At 37.4% G+C, this 15,912-nt stretch overlaps 1 protein-coding gene across 21 annotated transcripts in view; it reads right to left on the bottom strand.

Annotated features, from left to right (window-relative positions):
- Positions 1-15,912, bottom strand: part of LOC109103604 (collagen alpha-1(XXV) chain) — a 527,306-nt gene that overhangs the window by 231,610 nt on the left and 279,784 nt on the right. For 19 of the 21 annotated variants that reach the window (XR_006155246.1, XM_042728382.1, XM_042728388.1 and 16 more), the window contains one exon: positions 14,559-14,585. The exons of the other annotated variants lie outside the window; for them this stretch is intronic. Coding sequence is in view for 18 of the 19 variants with exons in the window: in XM_042728382.1 (XP_042584316.1) it covers positions 14,559-14,585 (27 nt within the window). In the remaining variant the exon portion in view is untranslated. The remainder of the gene's footprint in view (positions 1-14,558; positions 14,586-15,912) is intronic. 21 annotated transcript variants of the gene reach the window in all.

The raw sequence follows: 15,912 nt of genomic DNA, 5'->3' as shown, positions 1-15,912 counted from the left end.
AAAAGTGTCTGCTAAATGCATAAATGTAAATGTAAAGAGCAAGAGATTCATACCTTTATTTCAACCCCCACAAGCAATACAGAACTACCCCCAAACCCCAGCTGGACTGAATTCAGTCTACTGGTTGCTTAGTGTAAAATAGGACATGCTCTATCTAAAAGAAAAAAAAGTGGTGTAACATAAACCAGCAAACAGCAGAATACACACATCCCCACACCATTACATCACCACCACCACCCTGCACAGTGGTAACAAGGCATGACGGATCCATGTTTACGTTTACTGTTTACGCCAAATTCTGACTCTACCATCTGAATGTCTCAACAGAAATTGAGACTCATCAGACCAGGCAACATTTTTTCAGTCTTCAACTGTCCAATTTTGGTGAGCTCGTGCAAATTGTAGCCTCTTTTTCCTATTTGTAGTGGAGATGAGTGGTACCCGGTGGGGTCTTCTGCTGTTGTAGCCCATCCGCCTCAAGGCTGGGCATGTTGTGGCTTCACAAATGCTTTGCAGCATACCTCGGTTGTAACGAGTGGTTATTTCAGTCAAAGTTGCTCTTCTATCAGCTTGAATCAGTCGGCCCCATTCTCCTCTGACCTCTAGCATCAACAAGGCATTGCATTGCCCACAGGACTGCCGCATACTGGATGTTTTTCCCTTTTCACACCATTCTTTGTAAACCCTAGAAATGGTTGTGCGTGAAAATCCTAGTAACTGAGCAGATTGTGAAATACTCAGACCGGCCCGTCTGGCACTAACAACCATGCCACGCTTAAAATTGCTTAACCCTCTGAAGTCGATTAACGCGTATACGCGTTTTGGGGTATTTTCCCCTGATAACCCCGAAAAGAACTTAAATTACACTTTCAGTTTTGATCGTACAGATAAGAGCAATACATCAATCGAATCTGTAAAGGGTCTACTTTTTTTTTTGTATACAGACATAATAACAACAAAACTTTGTGCACTTATAAAATAAATATAACAAACAAGGAGTGCTGCCTGCAGCCTTTGTCTGCGCTGATCTTCAGTTACAAACACGTCATTAAAATGAACTGTAACTCAGTGAATACTCAACACAGAGACATGAGAGAGATATCTATAGAAAGCCTGACATGTCTACTTTTAAACTAAACAAGTGCTGCCGAAAACAAATATTCTGTGATAAAGTAATCCATATGAAAACAACGCGATGTCCGTTTTTCACGTCTCCCTTCATTATCTTCTAATGCGACCACGCCCCCGCGCCGAGCGCGCCTTTCAGATTCAAATGTTTCACTAAAGCGCGCGGCTTTTGAATACGCCCACACAACAGAAGACAACGCAGCGAGACCGTTCTTCAAGTTTTTTTTTTTTTATTTTACTGTTTGCTTCGCGATGAGAGGAATAAGACATAATTCACCCCAAAAAGATGTGATGTGGTTGAGGATTTGAGATTTGGATTTCCTCAGAAAAAAAGAATGAAGCATTTTATTCAGCAGAGATCAGAAACATGAGTAAGTCTCTTTTTATTTATTTATATACTTGTACTAGTTTTCATATAACGTGTAAACATTTTACTAGTTAGACTTTTTCCAAAGACTTTTTCCAAACTATAATTCCTGACTAAATGTACAATCAAGTGAAATATTATGAAGTTTCAATAACAATATACACTACTATACCATTCAAAAGCTTGATGTAAATAATATAAATGTACCAATAAATGTAACTGTAACAAATGTAATAAACAATGCTGTTCTTTCAATTTATTCCCCCTAAAAAACCTGAAAAAAATATTCTCAGCTCTTTTCAACATTAATAATAAAGATAATAATAACAATAAATGTTTTTTTGTAGAAAATAAGATTGTTAAAAGGATTTCTGAAGGATTGTGTGACTGGAGTAATGATGCAAAAAATTCAGTTTGAAAGTCAGCTTTGATTGTTCCTAATAAACTGTTTAACTGCACTCACAAGTGAATATTAAATTATGTTGTGGAATAATTAAATATATTCTAAATAAAATACAAACATAAAATTATATACAATATATTTTGTCCTCACATTCTTTCTTGTAACTCATCCCTCTCAGTGACACAGCTGACTGAATGGCTCATTATGCAGCTCATTATGCAGGCCTTTGTCTTCTCAGGTGTGAATTCATGATAGTTGACGCCTACTCGCATATGACTTTTACCAACAAAAAGTGTCTTAGAAAATTTAAATCAATATATTGTTTTCTGTAAGTGAGTAAACAAGATGATTTTCACATCATTTAAAAAAAAAAATTCTAGGCTACAAGCTCCAGTTCTCAAAAGTCCTGGGAACCAATTTTCTGTATGTGTTTTATTGCCTTATTCAAGTGATTAAACATTTTTAGTTTTTCACTAACCACGCATAACATTTTTTTTTCTCAAAAACACAATCATGTACATACATGCTGCTCACATATTATTATAGCCCAGTTTGTGCTGATTACAGTGAGATTAGACTTTAGCCATTTAGATATTTATAAGAAACTGAAAAAAGCACAAATGTCAGGGCATGACAAAACTTCTCCAGGCCCCAAAAATACCCTTAGACTCCAGACGGTTAAATTACCTTTCTTTCCCATTCTGACATTCAGTTGGAGTTGGTTGATTAGATAATTGCATTAATGAGAAATTGAACAGGTGTTCCTAATAATCCTTAAAGTGAGTATATATATCGCACGCTGCTTTTTGATGCTTCTTTTGAAGAATACTTATAAAAAAGTATATGCTTTTGAAGTATACTTATACTTAGACATTTAGTACCGATGGTAACAGCACCATTTATTTTTCAACCTCACATCAAAATTATTAATGGAACAAAAACACATTTTTGCTGTTATAATAATTAATTATTAATAATTAAATATGGACCAAAGAGCGATAATATTTAGCGTCTTACTCACATTATTAGCCCTTCATGGATTCATATTTATTATATTTAGCTTACTGTGAATGTAAACCATCTGTTTCTGACACGGGAAAGCTAAACTGCACCTGCTTTTAGAGCTTTGCACTTCAGCCCGAGCTTGACATGTTCACGCAAACAGAGACGGCAGAAAGCGCATCCGGTTTATTTTCTCTATTTTACAGAAGCACAGCATTTTGTTGATATTCATGTGAGTGTACACAAAAATAAGGGTACACCATTTACAGTTCCGAATGAAATATTAGTCTTATCTGTATGAGCAAAAATGATGGCATACTTCAAGTTGTTTCCACTGTTATGAAGAACAGAATAAAGGGATCAGACTGGTGCCTCCGTGTATTAACTTCCACACTCTCTGCACAAACGCTTAAATATATGCCTAACAGTTCACTTTTAAATGTTTTAACTAACATTGTAATATGCTTTAAGTGTTCTATATCTACAGATTTTATTTTAAGCAAGTTGTGATGATTTGAGAAGGCTTAATTGATCAAACGTGATCAACTCAAATTACAAAAGTTCAAAACATTTTTCTAAATTCATTTATAATGAAACAATAAGAAATATAAAGTTTCAATTAAAAACAAAACTGAACTATTTTAATGACGAGAGAGAAAAGGGACACAGGCTACAGTCGGACTTGGGCCGAGGATACTGGTAAGCTGTCTGCCAAGGGCTGGGTTTAGGTTTTGTGTTTGGAAACGAATGTTGTGAATCAGGGATTGTTTTCTAATTAAATGACAAAATTCTTAAGTTGTATTGTGTTGTCTATTTATTTATTTATTTATTTATTTAGTATGGATTCCCCCAATCTCACGCACAGCCAAATTCTGTATACAAAACCATATTATTTATTTATTTATTTATTTATTTATTTTAAATGGATGAATTATACTTTAAACACGTTTTAATGAATACAAAGGAACAATAAAAAGTGATACATTTCTTAATTCGTGGACATAATTTTCGGCATGTCATGGGCTCTGTATATGGGAATAAAATGTGTTAAAAAAAGGCCAGATAACGAATAAATATGTGTGACCTGCAGAAATAAATAACCCTCCTTCAAAAAATCTGTCATCATCCCTGTGCCTAAAAACAATAACCCCTCTTGCTTGAACAACTATCATCCGGTTGCCCTCATGTCAACCGTCATGAAGGTCTTTGAGAAACTTATAAAGAACAACATTTGCTCCTCCATCCCGGATACTTTGGACCCTCTTCAGTTTGCCCATCGCCCCAACAGATCCACTGAAGATGCCATCTCTCACATCCTGCACTCTTCTCTCATGCACATTGACAGCAGCAATGGGAACTATGTAAGGCTGCTATTCATCGACTATAGCTCAGCTTTCATTACTATAGTCCCCATCAAGCTAGCTTCTAAACTCATGGACCTCAGCCTGAATTTTTCACTATGCAACTGGATTCTTGATTTCCTCACCGGCAGACCTCAAGTGGTGAAAGTAGGCCAGTACACCTCCAACTCTATCACCCTGAACGTGGGAGCTCCACAGGGCTGTGTCCTGAGTCCCCTTCTCTACTCTTTCTACACACATGACTGTTTGTCTTCCCACAGCTCCACATCTATTATCAAATTTGCTGATGATACTGTGGTTCTGGGTCTCATTTCCAACAACAATGAAGCCTCATACTTGGATGAGGTAGAGAAACTCACATCATGGATCATGGTGCCAGGACAATTGTCTCTCTATGAATGTGAGTAAAACTAAAGAGCTGATTGTGGACTTCAGGAAGAGACAGCAGCAGCCTTACACTCCTCTTATGATCAGCGGGACCTCTGTGGAGAGGGTGAGCAGCTTCAAGTACCTTGGTGTAAACATCTCCGAGGACCTGACTTGGACTACCCACATTCAAACTCAGATTAAGAAAGCCAGGCAAAGACTGCACCATCCGCATCAGCTGAGAAAATTCAGGGTCTCACCAGCAATCCGGAAAACTTTCTATTCAGGGGCCATATAAAGTGTATTGACTCAGTGTATCTCAGTGTGGTATGGGAACAGCTCCAGTCAAGACTGCAAAGCCCTGCAGAGAGTTGTGCGCTTAGCTGAGCGCATCTCAGGGTCTGCTCACCCCTCTCTGCAGGACATCTACCTCAAACGCTGCAAAAACAGAACTGTTAAAATCATTAAGGACACAAATCACCCTGGTAACTCTCTTTTCATTTTGCTGCCATCTGGTAAGCACTTCCGTAGCCTGATGGCAAAAACCGAGAGACTTAGGAGGAGCTTCTTCCACAGGCCATCATGCTCCTAAACTCTAACTCAGTCTCTTAACCTCTACATGACTTCACTTAATTATCAGTAAGATACTGAATATACTGACATTGACACTTGCACACAGCAATTTCTATAATTTTTATTTATTTACTTTATTACCTCAATTGCTGCTATGTAAATACCCTGTACAACCTGTTTGCACATTCTCCTCTTGTACATTCCTGCTCATCTTATTATTTATTAAGTCTACAGTATACTATCCTGCACATTTTTTTCTATAAGCATCTTATTTTATTCTTATTTTTTATCTTACTTTTTCCATATCATATTTTTTTTTTGTATAATTTTCTTGTGTTTGTGTTCTTTAATAATTGCACTGTCTATGGAGCGTACCTGACTTACATTTCACTGCTGGTCATATGCTCTCCATATAACCATTTATGTGACAAATAAAAATCTTGAATCTTGAATCTTGAATCTTGAAGCGAATTATTAAATGTAAGTTTCAAGCCTTTCATAATTTGTGACATTAATGTGACTATAGTGTCAATATATGTGTTAGAACTAGTACTAGCCTATAACACGCAACAATAAGCCACCTTTTCAATCGTTTTGTTTTTTTATGTCATAATGCACACATCCTTAAATCTTATCTATATATTCCAAGTTAATATCCATTTTTTTGTACAATTTCTAGTTTTCATGTTGCAGGTTTAGCCTATTATTCTATTTATTTATTTATTATTATTATTTTTTTATGGCGTTCATTAGCCTGTTGATCGAAATGAAAGCCCCTTAATACAACATAAGGAAATTGTGTAGTTTTTTTAATTGTTTCATAATGAATGTTTAATAACCATAACAAGCAGTAAGGGCCTTTGTGTAAATTCCTTTTTATTTTTAATTTTTTTTGATGCATTATGTTGCAGCCAATATGACTATCTCACGTTTTGAAATTAACTTTCTAAAAATAAATGTAAAATTAATTTTCTAATGATTTTTAAGGTTGTTATAATGTTATATTATAAAGTTATTTTTGTTTTATTTTGTTATTTGATCTCAGTTTGCAAAACAAAATATAATTGTAGGCAAACTGTCCCTTTGCACCACCTGGCGGTAGTTTCGCGAACGACTTTAACATGCGACTGACTTGCAGTTAAAGCCGAAGCCCATTTTGGTTGGCCACCTAGGATTAGATTTCGATGTAATGAAATGTAATGATAGTTAATCCCCAGCTCAGCGCACGCTGAGTAGACGTCAGGTGCCAGGCGAGTTTCAGAGCGATTGTTCATATGCAGAAGTTTGGAAGTTTTATACTGAATTTGCATGAAGATGGCGTGAGATACAGACGCTGGAGTATCATTCACTATTCCAGTGGAAAAAGATCGTAGTTCAGTCACTCACCAAATCTGACGCAATTTAATTCAATCCAAGGGAAGAACTGCGAGAATGCCCGAGGACAGTATTTCCAATTTTAATCCACAACACAGGTAAGACGTGATGGCATGTCTACTAAGCATGATGGTACTAAACAAGTAATGCCAGCCAGAGCGAAATCCACATTAGCCTAGCCTGAACGTCACATCACTGAACCAGCAAACTAAATGGGAAACAGCACACCCAAATAGCAAGCAGTTAACAAACAGCACAACTGACAGAGCGAGCAACAAAACTTAAAAGGATGCTCCACCCCAAAATGAAAATTTTGTCATTAATCACTTAACCCCATGTCGTTCCAAACCTGTAAAAGCACCATTCGTCTTCGGAACACAATTTAAAATATTTTGGATGAAAACCGGGAGGCCTGTGACTGTCCCATAGACTGCCAAGTAAATAACAATGTCAAGGTCAATAAAAAGTATGAAAGTCGTCGTCAGAATACTCCATCTGCCATCAGAAGTGCAATCTGGGTTATATGAAGCGGCGGGAACTTTTGTAAGCAAAGAAAACAAAAATAACTTTATTCAACAATTCCTTTGTCAACAGTCTCCTCTGTGTCTCTCCATATCATCATATGCTGTGTATGCGCTTCTGTGTAATCCGCGCAGCAAGGATGTGCAGTTTCTAGTGTATTTAGCTTTGATTTGAAAGAAAACAGCACATCCTTGTGGCGCGGATGATGCCAGATTCATTCATTCATCCATTTCTGTCCTTTTCATTCAACATAACAGTATATGCTTTCTATATGAACTTGAATTCATCAAATATTGCATGTAATTTCCTCATGTTTTCTTTTACTAAACCAACATGTTCCCTATCAGCCATTAAAATATCAATGATATTCTTTTGACTTATGTGCGAGATTTTGCAGGCTCTATGAGAATGCATTTGTGCAGATTCAGCCATCCTATGCTTAGACTGTTCAAATATCTTTGCACACATTCAAAAGTTTATATTTCTTGTCCGTAATCTCATTTACGTGAGAAAACACAAGGATTTCAAACGGAACTTTCAAGTTCATCCATTTTCCAAACACTTCAGTTGATAACTACGATGCTTTGAATTATTTGATTCCACAGATCAATACCTTCATCCAATCATTTCTGCATTCCACATGTTGCCGTCTTGCACACCTTCTCATTAGCTCAATAGTCCATTGCATAGTAATCGACTCTTTGTTCTGGCAAACATTTAGTCTCTGAGACGGCCGGGAGCTCCATCTTACCATAGACAGTAAAAGAAATGGACACAGCGACCCCATTGGATTCAACGGAGACAAGTGAAGTCAATTAGAAGCATGCACTTCCTGGGGGTCGAGCATACTGCGCAGACTGATAAAAAATAACAATGGAGGACGACAATGATGTGTCAGAACGAGATCTTGGCGCACCCCCTACCTGGTCTGTGCCCATGCCTCAAGATCATTCTTGCTCACCCTCGTGGACAACGCCGACCACTGGGGTTACAAGAAACTCCTCTCCTCCAAACAGAAAACACGGTGGTGGTAGTGTACATAAATCACCAGAGGGAGTCAAATCATGGCCCTTAAAGAAACATCCTTCTTCTACGGGGCAGCCAACATCTTGTATCGTTCGGGTAATGCATGCAAGAATGCTTATTGCCTGATGTTCTTTTCTCTGATGCAATTCCCTCTGGGAGTGGCTATTCTCACATAGCAATGGTGGAGTGTTCCCAAATATGCATTTGCCTTGGTGAAGATCATGCATCTAGTAGTGGGAAAAATGAGGAAGGAGAGAGAGTCTACCCTTGCGTACCCCTTTTCCCAGTACTTTCTCAAACTGAATGAGTTTCCACTATTGAAAGGGGGGTTCTTGGCTAAAAAGATAAGTTCCTAAAAACTTGCTGGTCTTGAATAGACCCGGGGAGCAGGCCAACTGCAGTCTCATTAAGCAATGTGATAATGTTGCACTACAGTAGGTGGCCAACCAGAATGAGCTGTTTGCCGCCGCGAGTGCCGCCGCGTCTGCAAAGTTCATTTGCAGCTTTTGACCGCTGAGTGGCACTTTAACCACAAGTTATCAAACAAGTGCATCAAAGCACATTTTTGCAAATAGCTATCAGCTTTGCCTAGCCGATGTGTACACTGATTAAGAAATTATTGCATGTTTTATAAATTATTTCCTTTTAGTAAAACGTGAGGTACTGTACAATTTCGCTCCCATTATTTAGGCCTAATTAAAACAAGAAACGAATAAATTAAACCTGCACAAATTAGCTTAATCTTAGAAACTCTAAAGAATGGACGGATTAATAAAATGTCCTCACGTTTTAACTCAAGTTCTCTCATTATAATCAACAAAATGCACACGATGTAAAAAAGAGCTTAATTAATTGACAACTTCAGTGATTTTAAAGGGAGCCTTCTTTACTTGCTTTCATACAATTTAATAATAATTAAAAAAAAAAAATGCAGCCACGTTTAAAAGCAGGTGTGTATCATATTCCTTGTACAAGAGTGCAAGATTTGCGCGGCGCGCATGATGCTGAGTGCAACGCGCAGCATTTATTCTTATTTGTCTACATATTTTATCTTCATTACAAATCTTGTTTGGTTTTATTTTTGATAATTGCATGTAAAAAGTTATTTACTTTCTAATGCATATGCAAAATGTGAAACTTCCATCTTATTCGCAGTCTATAACATTTTATAATTATTTGTACAATAATATTTAACTTAACCTGCTTTATATCTTTATTGTTTAATGCAAAAGAGATTTATTAAAACAAGTGTGACGAGTGGGGCGGGGCCGAGCGCCGTGGGAATGGAGCGAGGCCAGTGGAGTGATTGGAAAATGAGCGACACCTGCTCCACTCTTGAGTCCCACGGAGGAGATTGGGAGGATACAAAAGAGGAGCGATGACAGTGAAGGACGAGAGAGGACCAGGCCTGGGCTTTATTTTGTGGTTTGGTTTTTATTTGTGCGCGGCAGTCGCCCGTGAGGGGCTGTCGCGCTGTTTTGGGTTTATTTTGTAATTAAAGTTTTATTTGAGTGTTTGCCGGTTCCCGCCTCCTTCTTCCCGTGATTATGGAGTTTTTATATTGTTACACTGGTGCCGCTCAATGGCACCGCGGATTCACCCCAACGGCAAGGGATCTTCGGCAGCGCGTCCCTCCTTCCTCCCGGGTTGCGGCACCAGTGTAACAATATAAAAACTCCATAATCACGGGAAGAAGGAGGCGGGAACCGGCTTTAATTACAAAATAAACCCAAAATAGCACGACAGCCCCTCACGGGTGACTGCTGCGCACAAACAAAAACCAAACCACAAAATAAAGCCCAGGCCTGGTCCTCTCTTGTCCTTCACTGTCGTCGCTCCTCTTTTGTATCCTCCCAATCTCCTCCATGGGACTCGAGACCGGTGAGTGGAGCAGGTGTCGCTCATTTCCCAATCACTCCACCGGCCTCGCTCCGTTCCCACGGCTCTCGGCCCCGCCCCACTCGTCACAACAAGTTTATAAGTGTCATGCATCCATTTAATTTTGATCAGAAGATTAAGTAGTAGAATATTAGTAGAACAACTAATGATCAATGAATTGGAGCGACATCGGCCGTTAGATCATTTTAAAACGTCAAATAGCCTTCAATTTACAGGTTATAACTGCACCTGTCTTGGTTGTAGACTTGTGAAGATTTATTTTTAATGCGGATCCCATACTGTAACCTAAAATAAATGTTCTCTATTATTATTCATATTAAAGTGTTTGTGCGAAAATTATTAATGCGCATGCATGACAGGGAGGCGCCCTCTCGATCATTTGAATTTTTTCCTGATAATGAAATAATTTAAAATTGGGGTGTCTCACATACATGAGAAATATATCTACAGAAAGCTTGAAATGTCTACTTTTAAAAGAACCAATTAAAATCGAAAGCATTAATATTCTGTGAAGGTTGCATTTCTCTTTAAAGGCGCGTACAGTATACTGTGGAGATGAGAGTCAGCGAATGAGAGTCACTGAATTTCATCTTGCAACCGACAAGAAAACATTAGTTTATTAATAAATGATTAAAATGTCTCCTTTTTCACAATTATTAGGCTACTTCTGCCTGTGCTTTGTGGCAAACTTAATGCATGTGCTTGAGTGCGTAATATATTAAGGCTCATTGTGGATTATAGATGTTAATTTAATATAATGTGCGATTAGTTGAATAATGACTTAAAGAACGACTACCAGTAACTAGAAAATCTTACGTGGGGGGGCAGACTTATTAAATACCCTCTAGACATCTCTGTTTTTGTTTTTAAAGCATTTTATATGCATTTGCATAAATTTTGCTTTCAGAACGGTCCGCAATGGAGAGATGCCTTAACATTTATTTTTCCTCTGAAACACAAAAACGAAAACTGAAATAAAATTGATATTTTATGTTTTGAGAATGGCCAACCCTTCTCCATTCTGCAGATATTGTGGCTTGTGGTTTGTGCATTGTAAATCACAGGAAGTCTACAAAATATATTGTCTCCCAAAAACTCTTTTTTTTGTCACGTCCATAATGCATGTGTATTTCCCAAATCCAAAATTGCCTATAAAACATTTCATTCATAGACGGATACTTTTCTAATTAATGTCTGGACTCTATTTGGGATTTAGAAAAACATAAAGAGATGGTTCAATATATTGGTAATGAATAGGCTACATTCTGTGAGAATTTATGTTTCACACTCTAAAAATATAGTTTGGACGCAAAAAAATAAAAAAATTAAAAAATAACGCAACAGTTTGCATCATTTTTTTCTCTGAAATTAAGTTATAATAACTAATAAACTATATTGCGCTATACAGTAGTCAACATTTGAAGTTGACCTTTCTTCAAAGTTGTCCTAAAACCTAGAACCAAAATGTTTTCTTGTCTTAGGGCAACTTTGATTAACTTTTTTGATCCACTTCAAATGTTACTGTATATACTTAGAAAATTATGTTATAACTAACAATTATTAAGCTGAATACTCAGAAAAATTAAGTTGTTCTAACTAATATGTTCTAAATTGCTTTTTTCACATTGTTTTAAATTTGATTCAATCATGGACACTGGTTACAGAAACAACTAAAATATTTTTTGATGAATCAATACTTAATGCAGTCAGCTAATTTACGAGAATTCTCTCTCAAGACAATGCTTTTACTCATGCTGGTTTCAGTAAAGCAAGACAGGGAGATGCAATATCTTTGACTTACAGCTTGGGGGCATAAAAATATGTGCCAACTCCACTAGGAGTATGGCTTCCTCATGGTTATGGGTGAAAGGGGTATCCATTCAGGACATTTGCTTAGTGGCAGAGGTCCTCTCTGAATACCGTTGCCAGCTTTAATAATGTTGATGTGTCATCACTTCCATAACAATCCTGTGTGTGTGCGAGCGGATCAATCACTGGCTGTACACAAATGCATTGGAAGGAGTAAGGTAAGTGGAAGGACCTCAGGGAACACTGGACTTGGGACTGCTGCGAACCATGGTGGGTCTAGCTCCATGGCCTGAGGTGCACAGTTTCAACTCAGTTTTGGTTGAACCTCCTTATTAAAACGGGCCCCAGGGCCAGTAAGTATATGTGGAAAAGCTGATTACTGTTTATAATTAATTCAACATCATTGCTGTTAACATTACTCATTTCCCCAAGTAAACTAAATGAAAGCAGCTTTCTCTACAACAAAGTAAAGGATAATGCTGTTTTTACCCAACGCTGATGGACAGAACTAATACTACATCTGAGGAAGACATATATTGTTTGTGGTTTCTTAGTTTCCTTAATTTTTTATCATGGCTTGTGTGACACTGAATTGTAATACTGGAGTTGCTCTCATAACGTCAAACTCCAGGATTCCCCAATGTCACTTTATGTGAAAAACTAATACAGTGTTATAAAAAAGACCTCAGAGGCAAGAAAATGCGGCCAGAAGAATGCAACGCATTGCATTGTCTTTATAATCACTTTTTCTAGTGCTGTAAAGTTAGTTTAATGTTTGTTATTCACTGGACACTCAATTTCCTTTGTCACTGATCTATAGATGAATTATGTAAACCCTCTATGCATAAAAGTCCAGTCATAATGTTTTCATGCCAGATGTTTAATGAAACAGTTTGATGGAGTAGAAAAGGATGAACCTGACCATATCTGATGCCTCTTATAATTTCAGGTTCCTGCACAAAACCACATTTCCCCCAGTCTACTGTATGTTCTGTGCATAACGCTGAATCAAGCACAGTAATAAGTTGAAATGTTATTACAATTTAAAATTAACTTTTTAAAATATATTTTAAAATGTTATTGTCACATACACTCCACTTTATGAGGTATATAAGGTATATAAGGTATTGACATGATAGCATCACGCAGATGCTGCAGATTTGTCGGCTGCACATCCATAATGCAAATCTTCCGTTCCACCACATCCCAAAGCTGCTCTTTTGGATTGAGATCTGGTGACTGTGGAGGCCATTTGAGTAAAGTGAACTCACTGTCATGTTCAAAAACCAGTCTGAGATGATTTGAGCTTTGTGACATGGTGCATTATCCTGCTGAAAGTAGCCATCAGAAGATGGGTACACTGTAGTCATAAAGGGATGGACATGGTCAGCAACAATACTCAGGTAGGCTGTGCCATTTAAACAATGCTCAACTGGTACTAAGGGGCCCAAAGTGTGTCAAGAAAATATCCCCCACACCATTACACCACCATCACCAGCCTGAACCTTTGAGACAAGGCAGGATGGATCCATGCTTTCGTGTTCTTTATGCCAAATTCTGACCCTACCATCTGAATGTCACAGCAGAAATCGAGATTCATCAGACCAGGCAAGGTTTTTCCAATCTTCTATTGTCCAATTTTGGTGAGCCTGTGCAAATTGTAGCCGCTGTTTCCTGTTCTTAGCTGACAGGAGTGGCACCCGGTGTGGTCTTCTGCTGCTATAGCCCATCTGCTTCAGAGTTCAACGTGTTGTGCGTTCAGAGATGGTATTCTGCCTACCTTGGTTGTAACGAGTGGTTATTTGAGTTACTGTTGCCTTTCTATCATCTCTAACCAGTCTCCCCATTCTCCTCTGACCTCTGACATCAACAAGGCATTTTCGTCGACACAATCACTGCTCACTGGATAGTTTCTCTTTTTCGGGCCATTCTCTGTAAACCCTAGAGATGGTTATGTGTGAAAATCCCAGTAGATCAGCAGTTTTTGAAATACTTAGACCAGCCCGTCTGGCACCAAAAACCATTCCAAGTCACTTAAATCCCCTTTCTTCCCCATTCTGATGCTAGGTTTGAACTTCAGCAAGTCGTCTTCACCACATCTAGATGCCTAAATGCATTGAGTTGCTGCCATGTTATTGGCTGATTAGCAATTTGTGTTACCAAGCAATTGAATAGGTGTACCTAATAAAGTGACCGTTTTCCTACTTTAGTTAATGTTTATGTTTAGCTGTGTATGCCTCTATTTAAGTTCATGACTTTTCAGTTTGTGTTGTCCAGACTCGTCTAGATACCTAGCTTTGTGTGAGTTTTCCCCGTATTCATGTCTGCCTGAGAATGATTCTATTAAATACCTTTGATCCTAATATATTTGTCTTTGTGTATATGATTTATTCTACAAGCTGTGAGTTATTTATTCATGTGATGGCAAAGCTGATTTTTTAGTGCTGCCAAATATATTTAACATTTGCAAATTTTTATGGAAATTGTGAAACTTTTTTCAAGATTCATATGTTCAAAAGAACAGCATTTATTTGAAGTAGAATGTTTTGTAACAATCCACAAGTCTTAACTGTCACTTACGATCAATTTAATGCATCCTTGCTGAAAATAAAAGTATTAATTTCTTTCAAACAGACAAATAAACAATATTGTTTCTAAACAATATCTTCTTAAGCTGAAATAGTTTTCCATGATTTGTGAAATGTTGATTACTTCAACTGTACAGTACCTTATGTCCTGGAGGGCCCTCAGGTCCCTGAAATGAGAAAATTATAAAAAGGAGTTAAAATGTACCCAAATGAACCAACTAAATCAGAGCAATTCTGGATATGAAGGAACAATCTTCTACACTGTGATGTGCTTTAACTTTTTCTGCTAAATAACTAGTGTGACTGTTTAATGAGACCTGAATGATATTGATGTTCACAATCTGTTTTCTTAATAACCCTGACACAATGTCATTTTTCGATATATTAAACTGAGCACAAGAAAGTTGCAAGCCTTTGGAGTGTGTCCTTAAATCTAAGTCCAAAAAGAAAAGTAATTTCTTTGTCTGATTGGTTTACGCAGAGACCCAATAATGTGTTGGTGTCTGTTCGCTGGCAGGCAGAGAAACCATTCTTATGCAAATTACAGCTCAAATTAACCACCTGATTAGCACAACAAAGCATTGCAATAACAGATATATTAAATTTTTATGCAAAATAAGCATCACATCAGAAGAATAATATGAAGCCTAGATTTGCCCTCAGATATTTGGCCATGTGACAGAGGTTTGACAGAGGTTTGGCTCATCTGGCTTGACTGGAAAGGCATTTGGCTTGCCACAGCAGTGCTCACTGCACCAGATCCAAAAGCTCGTCTGATTATCCTCCTTTCTAGCAGCACTGTACCTGCAACATGGTGTCAGGGTTTTATTGGTGTACCTGTTCTACCTTTTGGTAGATGTCAAAACCACACAATTCTGTAGGCAAAAAATATGTTTATCCACCATTGGCTGTCAAAAATGAGTGCATTTCTTTTTTTTTTTTTTTTTTTTTTTTTTTTTTGACAAACTGAACATATAAGTTGGCATTTTTTTTTTTTTTGAATGCTTGCAACTGAATGTAAAATAATGACAAATTAAAAAAAAAAAAAAAAAAAAAGTGTGTTGAATTGCATTACTTGAAAACCGTGCATTGCATTAACAGTGCTTGCATTTTTAGGGACTGAAATTCAACATGGCTGAATATTTAAGATGTGAACATTTCTAAAACATTTCACATACATTTTTATTAATAAAATGTCAATAATCCATGTTTATCCATATTTATCTTTCAGACTTCACTTCGATCCATTTTATTTTACTTTACAAATTGGCTTAAACTTCAGCAGAATATGCACTTTGCACATTTGGGAACTGCAGGAATAGCACTGGAATACTTATGCATAATCTTCATCTACTGTTAGTCACTCACCAACAGGTGGTGCAAGCAGGTGTTGACGAAGACCAAAGCAACAGGTAGAGCAAGTCATTTATTAAAACAAAACAAAACAAAACAAAACTGATTTCCAGAAATTCAGCGAATTGTAAGTGTTATGAT

The sequence above is a fragment of the Cyprinus carpio genome, chromosome B7, assembly GCF_018340385.1.
Source record: "Cyprinus carpio isolate SPL01 chromosome B7, ASM1834038v1, whole genome shotgun sequence".
NCBI lineage: Eukaryota > Metazoa > Chordata > Actinopteri > Cypriniformes > Cyprinidae > Cyprinus > Cyprinus carpio.
This window is presented reverse-complemented; position numbering and strand designations above follow the sequence as displayed.